This window comes from Rhynchophorus ferrugineus, unplaced genomic scaffold (genome assembly GCF_030347505.1).
Source record: "Rhynchophorus ferrugineus isolate W39M unplaced genomic scaffold, kcgeb_rfMv2 rfM3, whole genome shotgun sequence".
NCBI classification, from domain to species: Eukaryota; Metazoa; Arthropoda; class Insecta; order Coleoptera; family Curculionidae; genus Rhynchophorus; species Rhynchophorus ferrugineus.
Window position 1 is genome coordinate 60,407,759 of NW_027472582.1, and position 24,713 is coordinate 60,432,471.

The 24,713-nt window shown below is 32.7% G+C and overlaps 1 protein-coding gene and 2 long non-coding RNA genes across 5 annotated transcripts; 1 reads left to right on the plus strand and 2 right to left on the minus strand.

Moving 5' to 3' along the window:
* Positions 1–1,875: 1,875 nt before the first annotated feature.
* On the plus strand, positions 1,876–5,717 carry LOC143193617 (uncharacterized). Its single transcript, XR_013005069.1, has 2 exons — positions 1,876–2,008; positions 2,210–5,717. It is a non-coding gene; the product is annotated as an uncharacterized LOC143193617 (long non-coding RNA).
* Positions 3,199–15,658, minus strand: Kr-h1 (Kruppel-homolog 1). 2 transcript variants are annotated; one of them, XM_076399941.1, is made up of 2 exons: positions 15,365–15,658; positions 3,199–5,717 (listed from the first exon to the last, which is right to left on the minus strand). In XM_076399941.1, exon 2 carries the CDS (start codon positions 5,692–5,694, stop codon positions 4,222–4,224), a length of 1,473 nt encoding a protein of 490 aa, XP_076256056.1. In that variant the 5' UTR covers positions 5,695–5,717; positions 15,365–15,658; the 3' UTR covers positions 3,199–4,221. The 2 variants fall into 2 exon arrangements, with proteins under 2 accessions (XP_076256056.1, XP_076256055.1); XM_076399940.1 differs by lacking the exon at positions 15,365–15,658 and adding an exon at positions 10,106–10,323.
* A 3,351-nt stretch (positions 15,659–19,009) lies between these two features.
* LOC143192545 (uncharacterized) lies at positions 19,010–21,749 on the minus strand. 2 transcript variants are annotated; one of them, XR_013004809.1, is made up of 3 exons: positions 21,644–21,749; positions 19,707–21,564; positions 19,010–19,641 (listed from the first exon to the last, which is right to left on the minus strand). It is a non-coding gene; the product is annotated as an uncharacterized LOC143192545 (long non-coding RNA). The 2 variants fall into 2 exon arrangements; XR_013004808.1 differs by having other exon boundaries at positions 21,618–21,743.
* Between the last annotated feature and the right edge of the window lie 2,964 nt (positions 21,750–24,713).

Here is a 24,713-nt window from a genome sequence, read left to right on the forward strand (position 1 = left end):
ACAAACAAGATCTATAAAATCAAATGGCCCAGTAATGACTTTGTGGTACATCTGGCGATCAAAAAATCTCTAAACAAAGTAATTTTATAGATCGCTTTATAAAGTGTGTAAATAAGTATATAAATTTAATTGTATTCTAAAAGACAAAATATATATTAATATATATTGTTCAACTTCTACTATTTTGTATAATTAAGATATAACAATTCTAGTATTCATAATTCCTTCTGCCTGTTCAATCTAATTAATAATATTATTTGAATGCTATAATAAATATAAAAATAAAAAATATCAATAAATAAATAATAAATAAAATAAATAAATATAAACAATATAATATAAAATAAAACTGTTGACATAAATATATTGTATCCAAGTGAAATTACTTTACAAGAAATTTGATACAATTTTTTGCCTTAAATAAATTTCTTTTTTTTTTCAAAAAAAAACGAAAATTAAATCGAATTTATTCATACAAAATACATACTGATAAAATATCAGAACATTGAGGTTATAATTTGGAGTATAAAATTAAAAATACCCATAAAGCCAACTCGACAAACAAATTCTGTGCTGCTACTGAAAAAGTAAAAACATAAATCCCAAAAATGGCCATCGCTACGTCCTGGATTAAAAAGCAAACAAAGTGCAATTTGTAAAGTACACAAATTGATAGAGAACAACAAGAGAATGGTTGTTTACTACTTGTACGTGCGTAGATTGTTCGTAAACACAATTAAAGATAAATAAAAAGGGATAGATTAGGGGCATTAAAAAACTATTAAAACATTTCGTATAAGATAAATGTATCCATTATTTATATTAATATTTACATTTTGTATAAAGTTTAATTAGTCAGAAACAGATAAAAGAGATCTAAACATATTAGCTGGTTGTATTTGAGAAAAATATACTGAGAAAAATTGATACAATGTATCTCTCACAACTATTACAACATGTGGCTTTTACCTCTTTCTCTGCAACAATAGGTACCTTCAATTTAATTAACCTTAGAATATATCTGCAGTAAGAGCTTCATTGGTTTTTAATACTTCGTAATACACTACATCTTTTTGGTTCCATCATGTGGCAATGTTCATAGCTCTACTGAACTAACTAACCCATGACATTTTGCGCTTTTGGAATTGTGACAATATGCCACACAAAACCATTATTTTTCTTACTAAAAATTTGGTTAGAAATAGTCACATTAAGTCAATTAGTAATAAAAAGGTAATGGTCGAAATTCGACCACAATGTATTAAATTAATCATGTTTCGCTCATAACAGAGTATAATGACTAATTTAAAAATGTATTTGATTAAAATTGCTGTCTGATTACTTCTAGCACGTAAACCGATGAGCCTGTCAAAGTCGTCTTGTTGTCAGACGTATGCAAAATTCTTGAAAGCAGTAGTGATAAGAGGTTATAACTCTAACCTATAAACTATTGTAGCACTATAATTAATTAAGATAAAAATTAGAGCTTATAAATAAGCAGACTCTGTAAGCCAAAATTATAAGTTAATTCGACAACATTACGACGTGTTTTTGATGAAATACGTTGACTGTTTTATTGGATAGATGGAGAAATTCGATGGTCCGTGCGACAATTTCATGTAAACAAATAACCCTTGAATATATAATAGAGCTCTAACCGAAACTGTCGGATAATCTGAAATTATTTAATATTCATAATCGTATCATCTATCCAAATCAAACATTTCATATGTATTTTGTGTAAGGAATGTTTGCCAACCAGTAAATCATTAGACCACTACGTTTGGCATCTAGCGGACATAACACGAACTAATCGGATATAGTCGAGATAACTATAATACAGCTAAACTAAAACTTCGAAGAGATATCTATATCATTGATGTTAGGTGTTGTGTTCCCTGTAATGAACATTATGTGAAGTTCTTTTAAAATTTTCCAAATAGTGCAAATATTACAAACTGTAAACATAAATGTTCGTGAATATTGAATTTGCGCGTTGTTATAAAAGGTAAATAAGAGTTGTAACTTATTTCATCAATAATATTTTCTGAAAATTCTGAAAATGAATACTAAAATGAATATTTTGTTATAAACTCCACAAATCTAAAGTATATTTTTAAGTTAAACTGTTCCAAGAAGTATAATACAGCTAATTTTATAATTATCATGCTACACTGTTTCATAAATAATGATTTTTCTTGTATTTTAGAAACATGTACAAAATACACCCTTTAATTTGTGGAAACTAGGAAATAAAAAGGGAGATCTGTAAATATATTAAAAAGTTTCATATGAAATAACAAGTTTTACTCGTTTTATTCATGTCATGAATTCTAATTATCACAACACTTATCATGCCATCTTTTAAGGTTAATCAGAACTGACGTACTGTCGGTTGCATATGTGACTTTTGTTGATAAAATGGTGACTACATTTTATACTTTTTTATTTTTCAAATATAAAATTATATATTAGATGCAAACACATTTCAATAAGATACTCTCATTACACTATAATTTTTTTCACTTTTAAAATACGTTTGTACAACAAATATGTAACTCAAAGTCGAATAATTTAGAAACTGAAAATGTATTTATTATACAAATATATTACTAACTTTTAGGTCGAATATAATCAATATTGTCAATCATTTTATACAATAAATAATTATTATAGACGTCATATTGCTGCAGAATATTAGAATCGATAAAACTTCAAATGACGTACACAATTGTTCAAAAAAATGGATGAATATTATTCCACATCCTATTGATCAATTTGTCATATAATGTTCCACGTCCATATATTTGAATTAAATAATTTAAAAGAATAAAGAGAAGAGCTATAATAAAATTAATTTTAAATTTTTATATTTAAATTAACTTTAGTAAGACTTTGTTGCAAAATTAGGTACCAGATATGTATATATTTGGTTGCATAAAATTGTATATCTTAAACCCAATCAAATATACACACCACTAACACTAAAAATGTTGACAAAGTTTTAATCTATATTTAAACCATTATATACTAAATTAATATATAAATCATGATTTTTTTAGCTAAACAATTCTTGTTCGCAATATATTTGTTAAATTGAAATTGGGATTTATTAATTGGAATTAAAATCAGCCAATTAATGATAGATAAAATAGAGCGAATACATCATAAAAGAAATGTGTTTAAGAAAACAAACTGTTTTGTTCAAAAGTTTTATTTCAATTTATTTCAGCTTTTTTAATAATAATAATATAGATACAGCTACTACGACAATATTACGTAAGGAATAGAATAATTTAGACCATAGGCAAGCGACTCGCCCATGGCTCAGACTTAGATATACAGTACGTTATTCGTTAATATTAAAAAATGGAAAGAAACATTTAAAACATAAAAAACACGACTACAACATTTGATTAAGCTCCAATTTCATCGGAACCGTTAATAACAAAAAATATATATATTTAAAATGACGACGAACGATCACTGCTACTGCCGATATTATATAAAATATTCTTATTTTCTCATTAGTAGATACTACAAAGTAATGTATATATAATATTTGTTTATATATAGATTCTTATATATAAGGTATAGTCTGGGTTCGGAAGTAGCAGGGATTCGGTTATAAATTAATGCAAGTAATGTCGTGAGAATGATGGTTTCGACCGCAAAATTATTTGAAAAATACTATTGTTTCGGAAACCATAATTCTACCGAACGAATTCGACTTAAGACCTAAAATATTTCACGCGATTCCACACAAACTACAGACACTATATTGCAATTGTCCCGCCACAGGCACTGCCACAAAAATATATAACACTACAAAGAAAATTAAATAAAATAAAACAGTCTTATCACAGAAAGAAAAAGGGATTGCCTACAATATAAAACTTATGCAAAATTACAAAAAGTTAAAAATATAAAGCTTTATGAATACGTTTTTTTATATAAAAGTTGTGATGGAAAAAGCATCAAAACATCAATTTCTTTCGATATTATTTTTGATTTTTCATTATAAATTTCACGTTATATATATAAAAATGGCCTAAATATTAGTTATAAACGAAGTGTCTTTTGTAAATTTTGATGATAGATAATGAAAACTTAATTCTAAAGGTGAAGATACTTAAAAAACTTTTTCCAAAACGAAAGTGACATTATTAATATGCTTATCTATAAAAAATAGTTCAATACAAAAGTGTCTATTGCACAGTCTTATGAGGTTCCAGCATACTGGATAACACTGTAACGGACCGGCGATAGGTCTATGGAAGCCTCCATGGATTTCTGTATCATTCTCGATCGTTTCCTGGGTGGCAGACTTAATTCTGGGTCGGGCGAGGACGGAGGTGGAGTGACGGAAGGAGCTGGTGACACCGGGTTTGAATTCGGTGGTGTCATGACGCGTTCTTCCTCCGAATAAGCCATGTCCTCCATTACTAAAGCGGCTTCCACGCGTTTCCTGATGTCGTCGCCAGCGGTCAAAGGTGCTGAGGGAGCAGGGGCAGTGGGGAAATAAGCGGGATGTCTTAAAGGTTGCGGCGTTTTCATAATACTTAAAAGAAGATCCTGACCTGGGGCGGCGTAGAAGTCAGCGTTTTCTCTGGCGGTAGCTGCCGCTGCGAGTAATTCTACACCGGCGGATGATGCGGGATACGAATTCTGCAGGTATGCCGGCGAGATGGCACCTCGGGAATACAAATAATACAGATCGGAATCAACTGGTCTTGAATGCGTTTCCATCGGGAGGTCTTCCTCGCTGCTTTTCATGTTTTCTTTGTCGCTGACGCCAGATTCGCTCGATGGATTCGACGATGGCGGCGTCGGCGGTTGCGGGGGATGTTGAACTCCAACCGACACGCTCTCTGAATGACTTTTGATATGAGCCTCCATGCTTTTCTTCGAATTGAACGTATCGTTGCAAATTGTGCACTTGTAGACTTTCTCGCCATAGTGAGCAACCTGATGTAGTTTCAGCACGTGATTGTAACCGAACGATTTGCCGCATATCTCGCAGGAATACGGCTTTTCACCCGTGTGAGTGCGGGAGTGTACCTTGAGTTGTTTACTGCACGTGAACCCCTTTTGGCACACGGTGCAAACGTAGGGTTTTTCGCCCGTATGGGTCCTCATGTGAATCACCAACTGTCCGGATTGGATGAATGTTTTGGCACAAACGGTACATTTGTGTGGGCGCTCGCCCGTGTGAATGCGCATGTGTCTGTGAAGTTTCCCTGAATGTTCAAAGGCCCGGGAACACACCTCGCACTTGTACGGTCGTTCTTTGGTGTGAATCCGCCTGTGCACGCTCAAGTTCTCCTTTACGCTGAAGCTCTTGTCACAGAACTCGCATCGGAACGGTTTCTCGCCAGTGTGGGTACGATAATGGCGCGTAAGCCTGGCAGGTACAGCGAACGTCTTCGAACATATGTTGCACCTGTAAGGGTCGGTACTCTCGTCCTTTAAGTGCGCCTGGCGCTGATGCGATTGTAGGGCGGTCTTTGAGGGAAACATTTTGTGGCACGTGGGACACTGATCCGTAGCTTGCGCCTGTTGGTTTTGCGGCGGTGGAAAAGACGGTATGGGTAGGTCAGGGCTGCACACCAGCTTCTTAATGGCTAAATCTTCAGAGGTAGAATGTAAGGCAGACGGAACAGGCAGAGCAGCTTGACTGTAGAATCCAACCATTTCCGGCACCGGCCAATTTTCTTCTAAAACAAAAACAAGTACAAATTAGAATTTTATTAATACACAAAATTTTGAGTTGTCGAAATATATTATAAATAAAATATGAATTATGAAATTAATGGGTTGTTTTGTCTAATTCAATACCTGGGTTCAGATCAACCCTTCTAAATATATAGCTGAGTTTTGGAAAAGGACTTAAAGATACAACTGATGAATAATCCAAGACAGCTTTTCTTGTTGTTCTTTCATCATGTCCCTTAGTCCCCCTCCTAGATCTACTACTGGTGAGTCTCATTCAGATTACTAAGAAGGCCGAAGAGATGTCAATATGTTGATATTATTTAATATCCATATTCTTTCAAGAAAATATCAATAGTTGCAAACTATTATATCGAATTTTGAGTTTTAAATTAAAATATCAATATAAAAAACGAAATAAAGGAGTACTGAAGTGTTCGATACGAAAACCTAAGTCTTTTGAAGGAATATCATATCGAACTTTTGCCTTGATATTTCTCCACTGGCCATCAAAAGAATTTTGCGTGAAAAATTAGAAATGAAGTGAAGAAATATCGATAGTATTAAAAAAGTTATTGATATATTTTAGTTCTCCGATATATCGATATATTTTTTTTAATAAGGAAGCTGATATACTTTTCAAAATATTGATAGTGCATAAATGTCTTATTGCGTGCGTGTGATTAGGGATGCCGAAAAAATATCGATATTTTTGGATATCTTTTGACCGATGTATCGATATTTTTGTCAGCCGATATTTTTTCAAAAATGAATTAAAGATATTTCTTAAACATTCTAAAATACCTCTTAGTGCATTTCAATACTTAATATTAAAGATTTATTAAAAATATCACTACTTTTTAGAATATCAATATTTTTTAGAGTTGACATATCAATATTTTTATATTTTCTTACAATTAAAGCACCTAACCCACCCATCTTGTTCCAACCAAAAAAATAATGATTTTACACAGTAATTTTGGAGTACTGAAATTGATGTTTCTAGTTGTTTTCCCATCACTCATTGGTCAGATAATCACCCCACAACAAAAACAACAAAATCAACCTCATGAACGCCCGTTTATCATAAGCTAACAAAAATAATTCGGTGGGATTTATCGGTCCTTAGATAAGCGTGGCCGTACAGTGGCTCCGTGTAAAATAAACCAAAGCTCAACCCTAATTTCTAGGAAAATACGGACTATATCAGCATAAGACATCACCGGCGCATACTCAACTCTACTTCATAGCGCGTGTTTTTATCTGTTATGACAATGTTATTTTTATTTTTTCGGGGAAATATTTCACATATGCGTAAACACGACAAGATCTGACGTAATTATCTCGATTCCGAAATCGCACACATACAAAAAAACCATTCTGAAAATTTGCAAGGAAGATTAGAATATCGCACGATAAATTTTGAGTTATTAACGAAGCAAAGCGTCATAGTAAGTTAAGTGTCGGTAAGATAAACGTTTATTGGAAACACGTGTGATAGTGTAATAATACACCGACAGCAGTTAAAACATTCATCGTTCGACGTATTATTAGAAATAATGATAAAACAAATATAGTTAATCTACTGAAAATCACTTTAAAATTTATGAATAATGAATAGACAATATTTTTTACTGAATCTATGTAAATTATATTAGTTTTAATAGCAATGAACAGTTTTAATGAATTATTATATATTTTAAAGTTTTAATTCAATAAGTCCAATGATACTAAATCATTTATGGCTATGGATATCTATAAAATCCATACATAAATAATTAAATATTTAATACATACACATTCTGTTCATTTTCTCAGATAATATTGATATATACGGATCCATTATATCAATTGGTTAACCATTATATCAAATACCAAACATTAAACAAAAAAAAACAAAGTAAAGAAATAATAAAAGACAAAATTGTACTTAAAATATTTAGTGCTATAATAATAGTTTAGTTTAGGCAGATTTTGACATTTTTATCAAGCGGTGGATGCTAAATATATCTTGACGCGCATCTAAACACTGACTGACGCCTAACATGGAAGAAACGAAAACAACTCTAGATAATAAGGTATTACTGTCAAACGCAATACCTATGCCCATTTGGGCTAAAATAATCTAATATAGCCATCATTCAGCGGTTACTCAAGAATCCATAATGAGTACAATTCAAAGTATTAGTGTTAAGTACTGAAGTCAATGCACTGAAATGTGTTCCAATCAGCTAGCTAAGTATGAGTGACAATAGTGAAGTATTAGAACGTTTACTACCTTCCCATCTGATCAATAGATAGATATAGACTTTAGAGTAAGATTTAGAAATAGAAATTTTACATAGGCGATTACTAAAGTGATCTACATGTAACGTAAAAAATAATTATCATAAGAAATGTTTATTGCCTACAGGGCGGACTATTGAACCACAAGAACCAATTTAATGCATTACAATATATATGATGGACTTTTAATACGTCCTATGATTTTATAGTGTAGGTTATTATAAGGTATGACCTAAGGAAAAAATGATTATGTGATAATAACAAATACGGACTCATAGAGATCCCAAAATTTCAGTTATGTATTATTAACGAACGTTATTAGAAAATATAATAGATACTTGCTGGCTGATACTGGAATACCATTAAAAAATAAGAAGATAATATGAATGAATGAGTCGTAACTAAAAACTGTACACTTTCTCAATGTTCTACTTAAAATGGCGTCCATGCTTTGACATAATGGCTAAAAATACACCAATGCCGATATTAATTTTCTTTTATGTTATGAATAGATGCATTAGTACCGATACAAAAGCATCAAGACAGAAATTTTAGAAAACTAAAGTGTTAAAAAATTGCCACATCAAAATAAGGATTGTAAAAGTGTAAGGTGTGCTATATTTTTAATAGTGTGGTTGTAGTGTAGGTCATAATACGAATGAAGATGAATCATAATTAAAAACAGTGTACTTACTCCTTGTTTTACATAAAAATGGCGTCTACATTTTGATATAACGACTAAAAATACACCAATGCCGATATTAATTTTCTTTTATGTTATGAATAGATGCATTAGTACCGATACAAAAGCATCAAGACAGAAATTTTAAAAAACTAAAGTGTTAAAAAATTGCCATATCAAAATAAGGATTGTAAAAGTGTAAGGTGTGCTATATTTTTAATAGTGTGGTTGTAGTGTAGGTCATAATACGAATGAAGATGAGTCATAATTAAAAACAGTGTACTTACTCCTTGTTTTACATAAAAATGACGTCTACATTTTGATATAATGACTAAAAATACACCAATGCCGATATTAATTTTTTTTTATGTTATACAAAAGCATCAAGACAGAAATTTTGGAAAACTAAAGTGTTAAAAAATGGCCATATCAAAAGAAGCCTTGCAAAAGTGTAAGGCGTACTATATTTTTAATAGTGCGGTTGTAGTGTAGGTCATAAAATGAATGAAAATGAGTCATAATTAAGAACCGTGTACTTTCTCCTTGTTTTACATAAAAATGGCGTCTACATTTTGACATAATGACTAAACACATCTCGAAGATTCTGTTAGTATAATAATAAAAAAGATCTGTTAGAACCGATACTAATGATGTACTTTTACAATTCTCCGTTAAGTTAGATCATATTAGTTACTACTAGTCACAATTAAAAACAATATGCTCTCTGAATTTCCGAGTTAAAATGGCGACCTTACTTTGACATAATGGCTAAAAATATGACAAACATGGTATTCATTTTATTGGATGATATTTTAACAGATGCGTCAGCTGTTGGTGCAAACTGTAGCGATAATTAAAATATATGATGTTAATTTAATTATTGTTAGAATATCGAATAATGTAGCAGTGCGGGCATAGTATAAGTTTTATTAAATAAAAACAAATATTCTCCTGGATTTTTTTATATAAATTGACGTAACATATAATAGTAAAGTCTATAATGTAATTTATTCAGATACTTTCATGGCTAGTTAATGGGAATATGCCTAGGAAAAACCGAAATCAATTATAAATATCCGTGACCTAAATTTCTCAATGCTGTACTACAAAATTATTATTGTATTTTCATTAAGAACAACAAATCCGAACCAATAAAGATATAAAAATATTGATTACCTGACAGTGAAACCACCAACAATTCGATGTTATCATTGGTACTTTCTTTTCAGTGCCAAAACAACAATAGTTTTATACCAAACATTCGCGATGACTTTTTTCTATAGGTGAGGATCATGCGCATACCGTCAGGAGCGGTTATTACCCTTGGATTTTGATGGAAACAGGTCAACTGACTATGCGTAGAAACAATACTATCCAGGAGAATAATAATGGGTATATAAAATGAAAAAAAAAAGTCAAACCCACCAGGATTCTTTCCTTCCGTCTTCGGGTTGTCTTTTTTGCCGTTGGAGCACCGCATCAATAGACTCCGGATCATTTTTTCGCTCAAAACCTTCTCCTTGTCGGCCTGAGCCATACCGACAACGACGACGTGGATATCTCCCGAAAATTATGAGTCGAGAGCAGAACGAGAAACTACCATCCGCTCGGGACTGGCACCGCTCGAAAACACGTCACGTAGTACACTGAACGCAACGCTTTTGCGTAGCGTAGAGACGGGACTAGCGTCGGACAGAGAGGGAAAGCGAACCACGCCCAATGCGTGTCGAGGGGGACGGGAGGGAGCCGATGATCGGTCGGACGGTGGTGAACTGCGGCGCGGCAGGGGGAAAGGGGGCAGGTGCTCAACTGGGTTTTTGACCCGGGCCACCGCACGGTCGCTGTTGTTACCAAAAACGCGACCAGGGAACCCCGTTCGCTCTACGAGCTGGGTCGTTGAACTCCACGGAAGCCCCCCCTTTCTTTCCACGGCTCTTGGACCGGATTTTGTGCGAGGCTTCGTTACTTTCGATGCAGTTGTGGTCGTTCTTACCCGAAATTGAACTGGTTTCCTACCAAATCATTACACAATACGTCAAATATAACATGTACAACGTTGGGTATATCTACACCATCTTCGCAATATGATGCAGCCGCAAGCAAATCCGGAGATTCAAACGATTTTCGTATTGAACGTGTAGTTGAACTCAATTATTATGTACCTCATTCCCATATATTACATTATACCCTATAAACTATAATATATTCAAAATAACTGTGAAGTAACGTCATCATGATGTCGGATGTTTTCCTTCTCATTTGATCTTAGTTAAAAAGAGGTACAAGGCTATCTGATACGTTCAAACATGTAACCGAATCAGCGTACAAAATTGGTTGTCAAACATCTGCAAAATTCTTCAAAACTTCTAATGATAATAATTAGCGGTTATAAACCGGCAAACGTTATTTTGGCGCTTTGCTTGTTTAGCGTATATTGCTATCATTACTTAATATAAATTATATTTGATATTTGTTTCATTAATTTATTTCAATTAGAATTTAGTTATATGTCAATGCCAAAATGAACTAAAACCCAAAGTAGATGCGACAACATTGCGACATTTTCACGCATACGTTCATAAATTTAGACGACATGAGCTCACTGTTTTATGGAACGGACTATATAAAATATTAAAAAAACTTTCTTTAAACGCCACATTTCTTTTATAAGTTACATATTTGCCTTGTAGTAATATTTCATATTATCTCATATTTCCGATATGATCATCAGATGATAATGGATAACTTTTATTACAATTATACTAAAAGTATTTCGCCCCTTTCAAACTATGTCCCTTAGGATAGAAGTTTCTTCTTGTCTCCTTCTACTAGTCTTCTTTTTACCAACAAGGGTTTGTCTGAACTGGACGTCTGTTTAACGTGGGCTCCGAACTACGATCCTCGGCATTAAGCCCACCAACTTAGAAATCTTCCCAGAATCCGATCTTACCCAGCCTGATTGGGATCACTTCCCTTGTCAGTTTTTGCACTCTTGCTTTTGGACAATCGCAAACATAAATTTACGATCATGCCCCAGTGGGATTCGAACGACCGTCCTGTCGCTTTGATCACTGCGCCAAGTAAGGTGAATTTTCTTGCAAGTTTGGTTGTTGAAAGTGATTTCGAGAATGCACTTTAAATGATTCTTCGATTCGGTTTTCACATTCACGATTATCTCGAAGAGAATGTTTAATGACGTAATTTAACAGAATGCTTTCGTTGCAGAATTAGTTGATTTAATAACAAAAAAATTGTAAAGAAGAAATGGTATGAGTGGAAGCGTATTAATGTGATGAGAAAAAAGTAAAAGGACAAAGTACCAATATTCATTAATTCACGCAAATGACGTGTAATCCATGTTTTTAATCGAGCCGATAAAATTATTCAAATTCTTTCATTCCCTCAGGCTATACGATCAAATCTACTTTCTTCCAAACCCAATATTATGTACTAAAATGCACTCGTAACATTTGATTTTAATGAGTAGTACAAGAATTCATGTGTAGTTTGTTTTTTTATATATTTTAGAGTCTCCTTTTTACCCATGAGGGATTATTTGGACTGCATCTACTGTTTAACATGGGCTCCGAACCACTGTCCACCGCATTAAGCCTACCGACTTGACAGTGGGCAACTTAGAGTCTATATCAGAAGTCATCAGGTCTTGCCCTGCCTGTTTATTGCCGTAAATGGGATGGTTATTCCTTGTCAAATTTTCCATAGATGTCTATAAAGGCATTTACAATTACTACCACAAACATAAAGTACATCTAAGCCCCAGCAGGATCCGAACCAGTGACTATCGCAGCAGTAGGAGGGCCATCTTATTGCCTTGACCACTGCGCCAACCGTGACGACTGTAGTTTATTATAATTTTACAATTTAGAAATATTTGCCAAAATTGAAACTACATTCTTTATGATTTGTAAAAAAATCAACTCTAAATTGTTTATTCAATATTTATTCATATATAAATACCTTATGGAGTTAAGTATAAAAGCACATACATCACTTCATTGATATGGCCATAAAAACGAACTATACTTATTCTACTACAAGAGTTTTCTTATATTCACTATTATGTATTAAATCATTATATATTATCTACTTAGAATAACGCTTATATTACAAGTCGTTATAAAATACCTTGATTTTATATTACTATTAGCATGAAAAATGTGATTAAAGAATTTCCAATAAATTTAGGTTTATTCAGTCTTTAGTGCTATAACAAACTTGTCTTAAGTTTACCGAAACGTAGTCTAATTTTCATAGGTTAGGTCCAAATTAAATATTTAAAATTAGCATACATCAGCCAACACCTACAGATATATTATATTAATTACTTAAGATCATTTAATAGCCCATGGTATAGTCAATACATACGACAATCATTGGTAAAATTAGTTCACTAGCTAAGTTAAAAGAAAACTGCAGCACCAAAAAGCACTCCGTGCCAGTGCATGTGGTATACTTTTTAATAGAATATAAATCTAAAACATGTGCATTGAAATTAATAAATTATTTGACCTATTTATTACATGTGTAGGACTATCTTAAATGTTTCCCCCTCGTTCTTGAGAGATCATTACAACCAGATATATTGTATATTATAATAAACAAACGAAACTCATCCAATAAATGGCGATATATACCAGGGTCCTAATGTCACTGCTAACGTAACACTCAACAATTTGAGCAAGCGTTCGAATAAACAATGTTTTCAATCAGGTGATTTTAGTTTCAACAATTTGATTTCTAATCTCTCTGCGGTTGAGAAACGTTTGACAGTCTCAAGGTTAGTCCGTATCCTATTTACTCATTAATTAGACCCGTTTTTTATTGTTTCAAGAAACAAGAAGTCACCAAACAAACACCAACTATATTTTTAAAACAATGTATTCATGGTCTATCAGTACAAATATATCACGACACTGAAACAGTTTATTATAACGTAATCATTACGAAAATAGATTAAACAACAAAAGATATTCGTATTAATCGAGAAAACATAGTTAACTTTAAAACATTGACAGTGACAGGCAAGTTGTCTGAATAAACAAAAAACAAGTCTACCGACAGTTAATATTTCAATAAAATAATTGTTTTGTAAAATAAATCAAATATTTCGTAACACTAAGGCTAGTCTATATAAATTTACTCATTAACCAAATCTATTTGATTTCGACTACTTTTTAAAAATTGTTTTAAGAGATATTAATAAAAGAATGCCAAAGGAATTGCGAGTAATCTCCAAAGCTAATAAAAATATGAACTTTGATACTAAAAATTCTCAAGATTCTCAGAAGCTGTAACAATAAAATACTATTACAATATTATGCTGACACCGCAACTTAATTAACATTAAAAATAGTTTGAGTTCCTAAAAAACAATGTGGGTGTTTACTACAGTCGCTTAGTATTTTTCCACGAGATACCAATTCAAAACATCGCGAAGAAAAAACATGATTCGGGAGAAATTACCCCGGCTATTTTTCACCATTTGAATAAACTACGATCAGGATGATTGACGCATCAACAACCAAACAACAGAAAACAACCTGTCCCTCGACAGTAAAAGAATCGTAAAAAATCACATACGCCTCGACAAACAAAAGAACATCTATTTTCGTCCGGACGGAGCGGCGTTCCACGAGCGGCGATGCATCGGCCGCTCGGAGGCGAAGCACCTCGGCCGCCGTTGACGACCGCGGCACGGCCAACCCGATGCGGAACGCCACGAGCTGCGCGCCCTAGTCATTCGCCTCCACGTGTCTCCGTCGGTTGATTTTTTACAGCGAGCGCCGACCTCGACAATCTAATATGAGACGTAGGTCGCGGGCTACGATCCCCTTTTCGCCTGCGACGTTGCCGTTGGTCGTGAAATTTCCGAATTTCACGGGATATTGATTCTTGCACCGGAACATTTCGCTCTAAAATTGCGGGACATGGTATTTTGGATGGCCTTTTGAGATGATTCGCCTTACTGAATACAACTAGAATTTATAGAAGAGTATTTAACTCTCCGATAAACACGTCTGACGAAATTGTTTGTGTTATAATTTTCGTATATATTTTCGATACGAAGTTGCACAATCACAATATCGTTAAAAAACAACTTTCTCACGCCAAAGACAAGCCACGACTCTATCACCACAAACATCTGGTTGGATTGTTTTTTGTTTTTGTTAATTTTGACACGATTATGTCGATATTGATTGATACCGATATTTATAATTTGTTTCATAAATGGTCTAGGTCATCCGACACTTATAAATTTATTTTTAAAAAAGGAAAAAGTGTGTTGAAAAAAAAATCAAAACAAAAGGCTTTAAACCCGAAAAAATATTTGTCATATAATCTATATGTTATTTTCGATGACCTCGTTTCTTCAGATGTTTCAAGTGAAAATACACTATCCCAATCTTACTGTCTTAACTCCCATGTCAGCTTCAAATGACTGTATCAGCAATTATATCTCAACGTAAAAAATTACATCTGTATTAAATCAAAATAATACCTGGGTTTTTCCTTTTAAACAAAATGCTAATTAAATTATCAAAGTTAGCCTAGGTTATAGAATTACCCAAATATATCAACAAATCATTACTCATGCATCATAATTCATACATATATTTATAATATAATAAAGTATTTGATTTTTACAGATAGATAAATACTTACAAAATAAAACAGTGGACAGGAAAACTTTTCTGAAGTTTGTATTACAATAATTAACCATATCAGTTAAAAGTCTTAAATGAAAAACCGAAGCACTAACGAAATCGTCTTGACTGACTCAACTTTCCGTGGAACGTCGATCGAACTAGGTGATCTAGTGTTTACACAGGTTCAGTCCTCATTAAAAACTGAACACTTTCCAAATTTAAACCACACTTGCAATAGCCAAAATCTTACTAAATGTTTACCGTCAGCGAACACGGCAGCGAATGTAGCCGAATTGCGCCGACGTAGTGCGCGCCCCCCTCGTCTCGCACCCCGCTCCATCCACAAGCGTGACCTGCCTTAGAGTTTTGCTCGTGGACGATACCACGTGGAGGCGAATGACTGCGGCGTTTGCCTCGTGGCTGCAAAAATTGTTTTGTTCGTTTTTAATGGTTTTGTTTACAACAGTTGAATATAATTTTTTCTAAATAGTCTTTAAACCTGATAAACGTTAATACCTTTGAATTTTTGCAATGGTCCGCAATTTTGAAGAGAAATAAGCGTGGGTGAAGGGTGGCCACGTTCTTTTTTTCAGGCGAGGTCCAAAGGAAATTTCTACCGAATAATGCGGCAAAAGCGTACTAGCTTAGAGATTTTCGTGTTAGGCAAGGTTGTCCTACTTTTATGTCTAGACAGTTAATAACGATTTTTTTTTCTTGGTAAGCGTAATAATTAACAACAAATCGTTCGTCTATAAACAATTATTTTTAATTTTGTTGTTGTCTGTGACTGTAAATTCTTTAATTTTTAGTTTTAATCTACTATTTTGTAGGTTGTTAGTAATTGTTGGTGTATATTTGTTTTCGAGTATCTAACAGAATGCATCAAATAATTATGTCCTACTTTCATGCACCAGTGTACGTGTAGAATGTAAGATAAAAATATTGTCTCACGTGACGTCATAATGTTCTCTTGTACTGTGAACTAAATACTTGTTTTTCAACGTTTTGTGATTCAGCCTGATCAAAATATCATTGAAGATTATAATCATAACCCAGCTAATGTAAATAATATAATTCTAATGATCGGGAATTGGAATCTACTTTCCAGTGTTGGATTCTAATAAATTTTATACCATATTTATATCGTGTGTTTGGTGTTATATGTTTTATATGAAAACATTGTCCCATATGCCATATGAATATTGTAATTTAGTATAATCAAAATAGAGAATGACGCCCGATACTTCACTATATGAACTTAGTTAAGTTTGTTAAATAAAATAAAAGTGACAAAATATATATACTAATAAATACTAAAAAATTGTGTGACTAGTTTGGCGCTTTGCTATAGAGTTCTGGAGACGTGATTCGGTCTCTTTTCTCACTTTTAGACTTGTTGAATAGTTTATTTCTGACTATACAATATATAATAGTGAAATTCATTAATCTATTCCTGTGATTTTGTTTTGGGTTTCCTGAATATGAAATATTTTTAATACACGACGTAAGCGGTCTGGACATTAAACCGCTATAGCAACCATATAATAATTTCCTTAATATCTTAAAATATTATGTATCTAAATCTTAATCTACTATTGATTTAAATACGTCCAGTAATGGTACTACATTTGTTAACTTACGCACTTCACTGACCTCGCACATATTTTATCGATTGGGTAGTACCTTAGGGTATATTAATATTCTTCGGGAGTACTTAAAATTGAATATATTGTACATTTTTTTCTGTAAATTCAAGGCTATAATGTGAGACGTTATCAACATTATTATTATTTTGTTTGTTCATCGCTAGTATATGTTTATATTTCCCACCAATTGAAATGTCAACATTCAATTCAATTCATCTTTAAATTTTTGATGTACTAAATCAGAACCTTCTTTACCAAATATTACCTGATTTTATCAATGCTCTATATCGTAATTTGGAATAGGTAGTGGAGGATTTTTTGATTTTGTGATATTCTTTTGTTATATATTAGAGTCTCCTTTCTACCAATTAGTATTAATATTAGTTTCAACAATTTATGAACAAATTATTATAGGATGTTCTTCTATCTTTCGATATTTTACACACATATGTGAATAAATCATACGAGATAATTAAAATATGATAACATTTTAAGACCCTCACTAATTTATCATATAAAAACATATTTATCATTCTGTAAAACATGAATTGAAGAGTTAATGACCAGTTTGGCAACTGCGTAAATAAATCAATTGTCAGTTTATTGCGGATTAGATTGTTTAAATTATAATAATATATTTTTTAATTGGTAATGGTAACAAATATTTGTAAAATACTAAAACTCTACTTTTCATTAGTTCTAGTAATTGAAAATCCTTTATATTTTACACTTAATAAAATATATCTGGCGTTATAAAAGTCCCATCAGTTTATACTAGATGGCATTAGATAGCTGACCTTTTGTTCAGAAAACAATATCTAACAGTGTTGTGAATGGTTGAGTCAGTTTTAGATATCGTCGAATATGGATACCCACAAAACACAGAGGAATTAGATTTTTTTTTCGTTTTCTAGATTGATCAGCTAGAACCAAATGGTCTTCGACTGATCTCGCTTCAGGTTCGGGATATGTTTGTTTTGCGGGCGACAGAGACTCTGGTTTACGACTGGGACTGCCGTAGGTTGTTTACTACGGGGTTTGTGGACGGGTAGGGATTTTATTAAGGTGTTATCGTGTGCTAAGGTTCCTATGGAGAACCTCACACTGAGCATGTTTATGAATTTTTTCACAAACGGGATGCCTGATTCGAGGTTGACGTTCCTCATAAACCATGGGCTCTGAGTAACGCACGGACTTTTCTGGATTGGAACACTTGGAGTAGTTCAAGTTTCCTCTCCGAGACATAGGACAGTGTAGAGGCAGATTGGAAGGAATAGCATTTTATACAGAGTCGCTTTCTGTGGGATTGGGAGTTTGCTTTTTCTGCAGAATAGAGGAAATAATAGGCTGTACACGCCGCTGTACACATTTCCTTTGCAAATGGCGTGCTGGATTTGGATAGACCATTGAAATCTGCGGTCGAACTGGAGTCCGAGGTATGAGACTTTCTGGAGCCAAGGGATAGGGACTTTATCGATGTGGAGGCGATAGGCGCGAAACTCCTTCTTTCGGTGTAACAGAATAGCCTGAGTTTTGCTCGGGTTAACCTGAAGTCGCTAGAATTTGTACCACGCTATCGCTTGCTTCAGTTGTACTGGGAGTCTATTGCGTATTGCGTCGGGACTGTAACCGGTTGTGAAGAAAGCGGTGTCATCTGCATAAAATGCTGTATGGGAAAGTTTGTAGAGCGGGAAATCAGCCATATAAAGGTTGAATAGGGCTGGGGCTAATGGAGCGCCTTGCGGGACTCCTGCGGAGATTTGTTTACGAGAAGAGACTGCGTCACCGATCCTCACCTGAATGGACTTACCATCCAAGTATGAATCTATCAGGGATATTAGGTCATTCGATAGACCTAGTTGTTTAGCTTTAAATATTAGACCGTGGTACCATACTTGGTCGAAAGCTTTCGAGACATGTAAGAATATGGCTCCTGTTTTTCGACTTTTTATACCTTCATTGCCTGGGGAATTAGAAGTGTATCTCCCATATGTTACCTGTGAACAAGTTTAGCAATAATTTTCCACCAGAGTGTGCGATTGACAATATGAGTAGCGGGAAATTTAAAACATTTTATTAACAATAATAACAAAAATTAAAATTCAATAAAAGTTTTGAAAATACATTTTATTTTAAATATATGTAAAAATTATATTGCAAATATTATTTCAGAGGAGAATTCTTAGAATTTTCTGTTTAATGACAACATGTGATGCTAACAATACATTAAAACGTAATATAACAGATTTAACACAAAACTTATACCCTTAAATATAAAAAGTTTAATCAACTATTGAATATGGAACATTTCATATTATCTTAAATGTAACTCGGCCAAATACAGTGTACAGTACAACATATATGTTGAAGACTAGTTATTTGGAAATGTCTTGCTCAAAACGGTTGATGGTTTTGAAAAATACAGGCATTTGGTGATATAAAATCATGGACAGACTGCTTGTTAAGCTTTGTGCATAATTTGGGAATTAAATAGTCAATAGTCAAGATATCATTTACCAATAAAGTAAAAAAAAATCTCTGGCTTTTCAAATTACATCTATCAAACTGCCGGGCTTTTATAACTTCACTGTGCCACTCACATTTTCTAACATATATGGATCAATGTTTTCTTTCTTCTATGCCACAGCTAAAATGGAGGCTTGTTATATTTTACAAATCAGTTACATAGAATTAACATTACAAAAAACTTACAATTTAAATAATAACTGGAAACTGTATCCCTGTTAAGTAGTGCCCTTCTACACTTCGGTTTGTAGTTATCCTGTGTAAAATGTACATTACAAACCCTTTTGCTCTTATTTAAGACCTCACAAGGGATTTCCATCAGTTTTTCATTATTTATCGCTAAAAGCCATTTCTGACATAGAGCAGAGTCCCTGGGTATTATATTTGAAATGGTACTACATCCAGGGACGCAACATCTGAGATGTCTTAAAATTTAAACAAATCATTTTTTAAAGTTTACTTTGTCAGCTATGTTAAAAAATGCTCAACTCGAAAGCAACGCTTTGAACAAAAGCTTTGTCGAAAAAAATTGAACCAAAATTATTTGTATATAAATAAAATTGTTTCTACAGGAAGCAGAGAATTACCGAAAAAGTCCAAAATATGCAGTAACTTTTTGATTATTTCCACCAAATATAAACACACGTACGCTATACCTTCTTACTTTTTAGAATAGCCTTCTGAAAGCAGAAAATGTCAAATTTCAGTTTTCAAAAACACGGTATCGCATGTGCCCATTTAAGATACCCTTCTAAATTCTCAATATTTTGTGTGGACACTAAAAAAACTACGCTATATTAAAGAATTTTGGTACGAAAAAAGTGAACATTCAAGCCAGATGGCTGAAAACGTCACTAGTGTTTATAGTTTTGTTACTGCAATGGTCTATCAAGTGCAGTTACAATTTTGTCGATGGAATCCGTCAATCATATAAGCTCTGTACTTATTGTTCAAGAGGTAAACATTTTACAAAAACCATATGGAACTTTTGGAAAAGGTTGATATAAAAAGATACCGAACTTTTCGAACGAGTTAGGCCACTAAAACTATATGGACCATATATCTGTTTATGAATCGGAAGAAAAACTACCTGTTTCTGAAGCAGATGGTCATCATCAAGAAAAACAGTAGTGAAGCGCGGTAAACAAACCTGGATTTATATTCAGTAGGGTTTTGGTGTGCGTTTGGTGGGACAGGAAAGGAATTATACATTATGAGGTACTCCCTTAAGAATTCAAACCTGCAAAAGTGCGTTTGAGTGTTGAGCAATCTCCCAGAAGCAGTCAAACCTGACCATCTGGACAGGAATTCTTATCAACACTACATAAATTGATTACGACTCGGAAGAATCCCTGGGAGCTTTTGGGCTTTATTGGAAGGTTCTTATATAAACGGACCGAATTCATTTTCCTGTCCATGACGAAATATTTTTCTGAAAAAATTCGTCTCAGAAGAAGAGGCTTGTCAAAATCAACTCTCTCAGCTTTTTTGACGATAGGGACAATGAATTCTATGAAGCATATGCATTATAAGATACACTCAGTACAATCTTAATTTATAGGGTGGTAAAAAGTCAATTGTAAATTCCCCGGCCTGACACATGGATGGCGCTACTACAATTAAATCCATATGTTTTTTAGTTAGCCCCAATCCTCAAAAGATGCGTGTATAAATTTGACAGCTGTCGAATCATTAGTTTGTGAATTATATCATTTTGAGTGAGAACTTTTGTTATTGTGAAAAAAAATGGATAAAAAGGAATATCGTGTGTTGATAAAATATTGCTTTTTAAAGGGAAAAAATATAGTTGAAGCAAAAACATTTGGATTGGCAACAAACTAAAAAACATTTGGATTTAATTCTAGTAGCGCCATCTATATGTCAAGCCGGGGATTTTTTTAGAAATCGATATTTTTTTGATGTCCAATACCCCTATACTGAATGTCCTCTGGGATGCTTTCTAAGTTTATAACTGGTTAGTCGATGAACTTCATGTTAAGGACTATTGTTTGGGGGCACCTAAATCTCAGCTAGGCAACTAAATCTAAAAATATTATTGAATTATATAGTTTATAATAAGTTTTACCGTGTGAATACCACTCGCTATTAAACGTTTAACTCACGTATTCGAATTATCTAAGTGTAAGATAAGTATGATGAAGAAACAAGTGTGTTTACCAACTATATCATATTTATTTTTACGAAGTAGGACACTCGATTTTAGTAAACTGTCGAATTTAGGGTATACTATTATGTTGCATCAAAATATTTATTGCTTATCTGCATGAAACATTGAGATAACGACATTAAAAATGCAGATATAATAGTTCTAATCAACGATAAAAGTATATACATTGTAGTCAGTTGTGTATACTTAAAATATTTAAGTTTTCATTTCATATTTTGTAAACACTTTTAATATCAAGTTATATATGTCAATAGGAAACATTAGCCTCTTAATTATTCTATTTTTATAATAGTTCAAGTATGTTTTTATGTGTAGAATATAAATAATAGTAGGAAATGTACGTATTGTGTATGACATTTTTTGTATCTATCTCTATTACTTAATATTGGTTGTGTCTTAGAATCATTTTATCTTGCCTTACCTTATTATTAGCTCTTTAGAATCTGTCATTTCATACGTACACCAGAGATAGCATTGCATACGCGAAAGATATGAGAACACAAACTTTTATTAGCATTTGTATTGGAATATCATGGAATATATTGGAATGGATGGATATGATGTGCCTTACAGAAGAAAAAAAATTAAAAGCTGTATTGAAATCCTTCTCCTAAATTATATATAAACCAAATAAAGCCATTCCGAAAACATTATTGTAATATTGAATATTCTGCTCTCATATAGTATATTCTTGCCAATAAAGTAAAGAATTCAGTGATTCAGGTGATGTTGTTAGTTGTGATAATTTATCATCATGTATCACTCTCTTTGTATTATGATATTTAAATATAAAAACTCTTCCGTACGTTTTTTATTTTCTTTATATAAACCTTGTCTTGACAATAACGTACACAACAAATAATTTGGTGCAGCGATTCTCAAGTTATGCGGGTACATTCATTTCGGCGATTCATTTTTACTTATAAAGATTTGTTAAGGAATTATGTATAGTTGAATAAGTTGTTGATATTTTCCAAGAGGCACCGTTCCTATAAGTGCATGCAGGTCGTTTGTAAAACTTTGTATAAAAAGCTTCATTTTCCGATTTGTTTTTATAGTTAATCAAGATTTCATTTGTGTATAGTTGAAAATATTTTCGCGAAAACAATTTTATTTCAATAATAAAAAAAATGTAATAAAATATATAACAGCGTTGTTGATAAATTGTTGTTCTGTTGAAACAAATATGAAATATTTTCATTAGTCCAATAATACAATTTTAAATGAGAATGTACGGATATTTTTATTAACATATTTGTAAATCAAATTAATGATTTTTTTGCATTTCTATAACAACAATAAATATGAAAGTACAAGTAGCATTTAATTATTACCATATATACACTTAGTTCTTGATCTTATTGGTATTCCATTGCTCCTTCTATCTGCCTGAAGTTGAAGGAGTACATTTGTCATTGCAGATTGTTAAAAGTCCTATGACTAAATTTTGCTATTCCCAGTATTGAACTTATATGGTCATATTTTCCTTCTCGTTAGGTTATGATAACAGATCTCTCAATAGTGACATGTTATATATTTTAACACAATGATGTACATAAAGGAAAAATTCAATTTAATTCAACCACAATTCAATTAGGAACAAGAATCTTGGTGAAGCAAATGCACATTTGGAATTATCAACGTTTGGATCTATAATCATCTGGTCTAAAATGATGCAAAGAACAACATTTGCTCTAGTCAAAGGAGCTCATAAGATATTCCCTAGTGCCATGTTCATGATTCTGAGTAGTGCTTGGCCATGTTTAGACGTAACAAACTGGAATTTTTGCATCCATATGTAACAATGGATGAAGCATGGATCCAACACTTCATTCCGAAATCAAAACGATCGTCATCTGAGTTGACGGCAACTGGTGACAGGCCTATTTTGAAGCAAAAGATAAATCGTTCTACAAATCAGGTATTGACACATTATAGCGGCGCTGGAATGATTGTGTGGCTCCAATTTTGAATAAAAACAACCATTTTCTTTATTACGCTCAAGACTTTTCAGCCCATCTGTTAATATCCTGTCCATCCTCCGATAAACCACATATAAACTTTAACAACATCAATAAAGAAGTTCATATTAATATGTATTTTCTGTTCCAGTGCAAATTCTTTCCACGAGATAGTTGTGAGTAAAAATAAAAACTTTGGCATTTGTATTTTGCATAATAACCTAAACCTTCGCTGATCAAAATACATGCATGCCCTTAATAGTTATTTTAAATAGAATTACGTATCTAATTTAACAACTAAACTAAATATTTATATTGGGTATAATGAACTATAAAAATAATTTACATTTCAATTATAAACAGATAAATTATTATTTGATAATGTGATACTCAAGTGTGTAGTGTTATCAGAAGAGTCAAATCATTTCTCCTTGGGAACCAACAGCTTTGCTTGAACATACGAAACATACTATTCACTTATTGGTTTACTATCGATAATTTCTTAATGGTTAACAACGAAAACTAATTATTTTAATCGCTATTTATATTAGCGAAAACCCCAGACCTGTTAGATTTCTTCATAGTAAGAAACATAACATCCAACTATATAAAAGTCGAAGAAAATTTTGAGCTAAGTTCAGATCATACGCCAGTGATTATGACGTTGAGTGAAAATATAATAAGAAAAGAAAGAAACCCAACGTTAACAAACAAGAGAACAGACTGGGAAGGATTTGCTGAAGAATTGAACAAACGAATTCAACTAAATGTACCCCTCAAGATAACTAAATAATTAAATCTTGAAGCAGAAAAATTCGTAGTAGATATTCAACAACCTGCTTGGAATAATACTCCAGAAATTAAGAGTACAAAACAAAAAAAAAGTAACAAAACAGAACACCAGAAAATAAAAATAGTTTAAACAATATAATCCAAAGATTGAAAATAGAAATATTGGAAATTAAAAACAAAACCATAAATGACTACCTGAGAAATTTAACAGATGATAAAGGAAACTCTGGAAAGCCACAAAATATCTAAAGC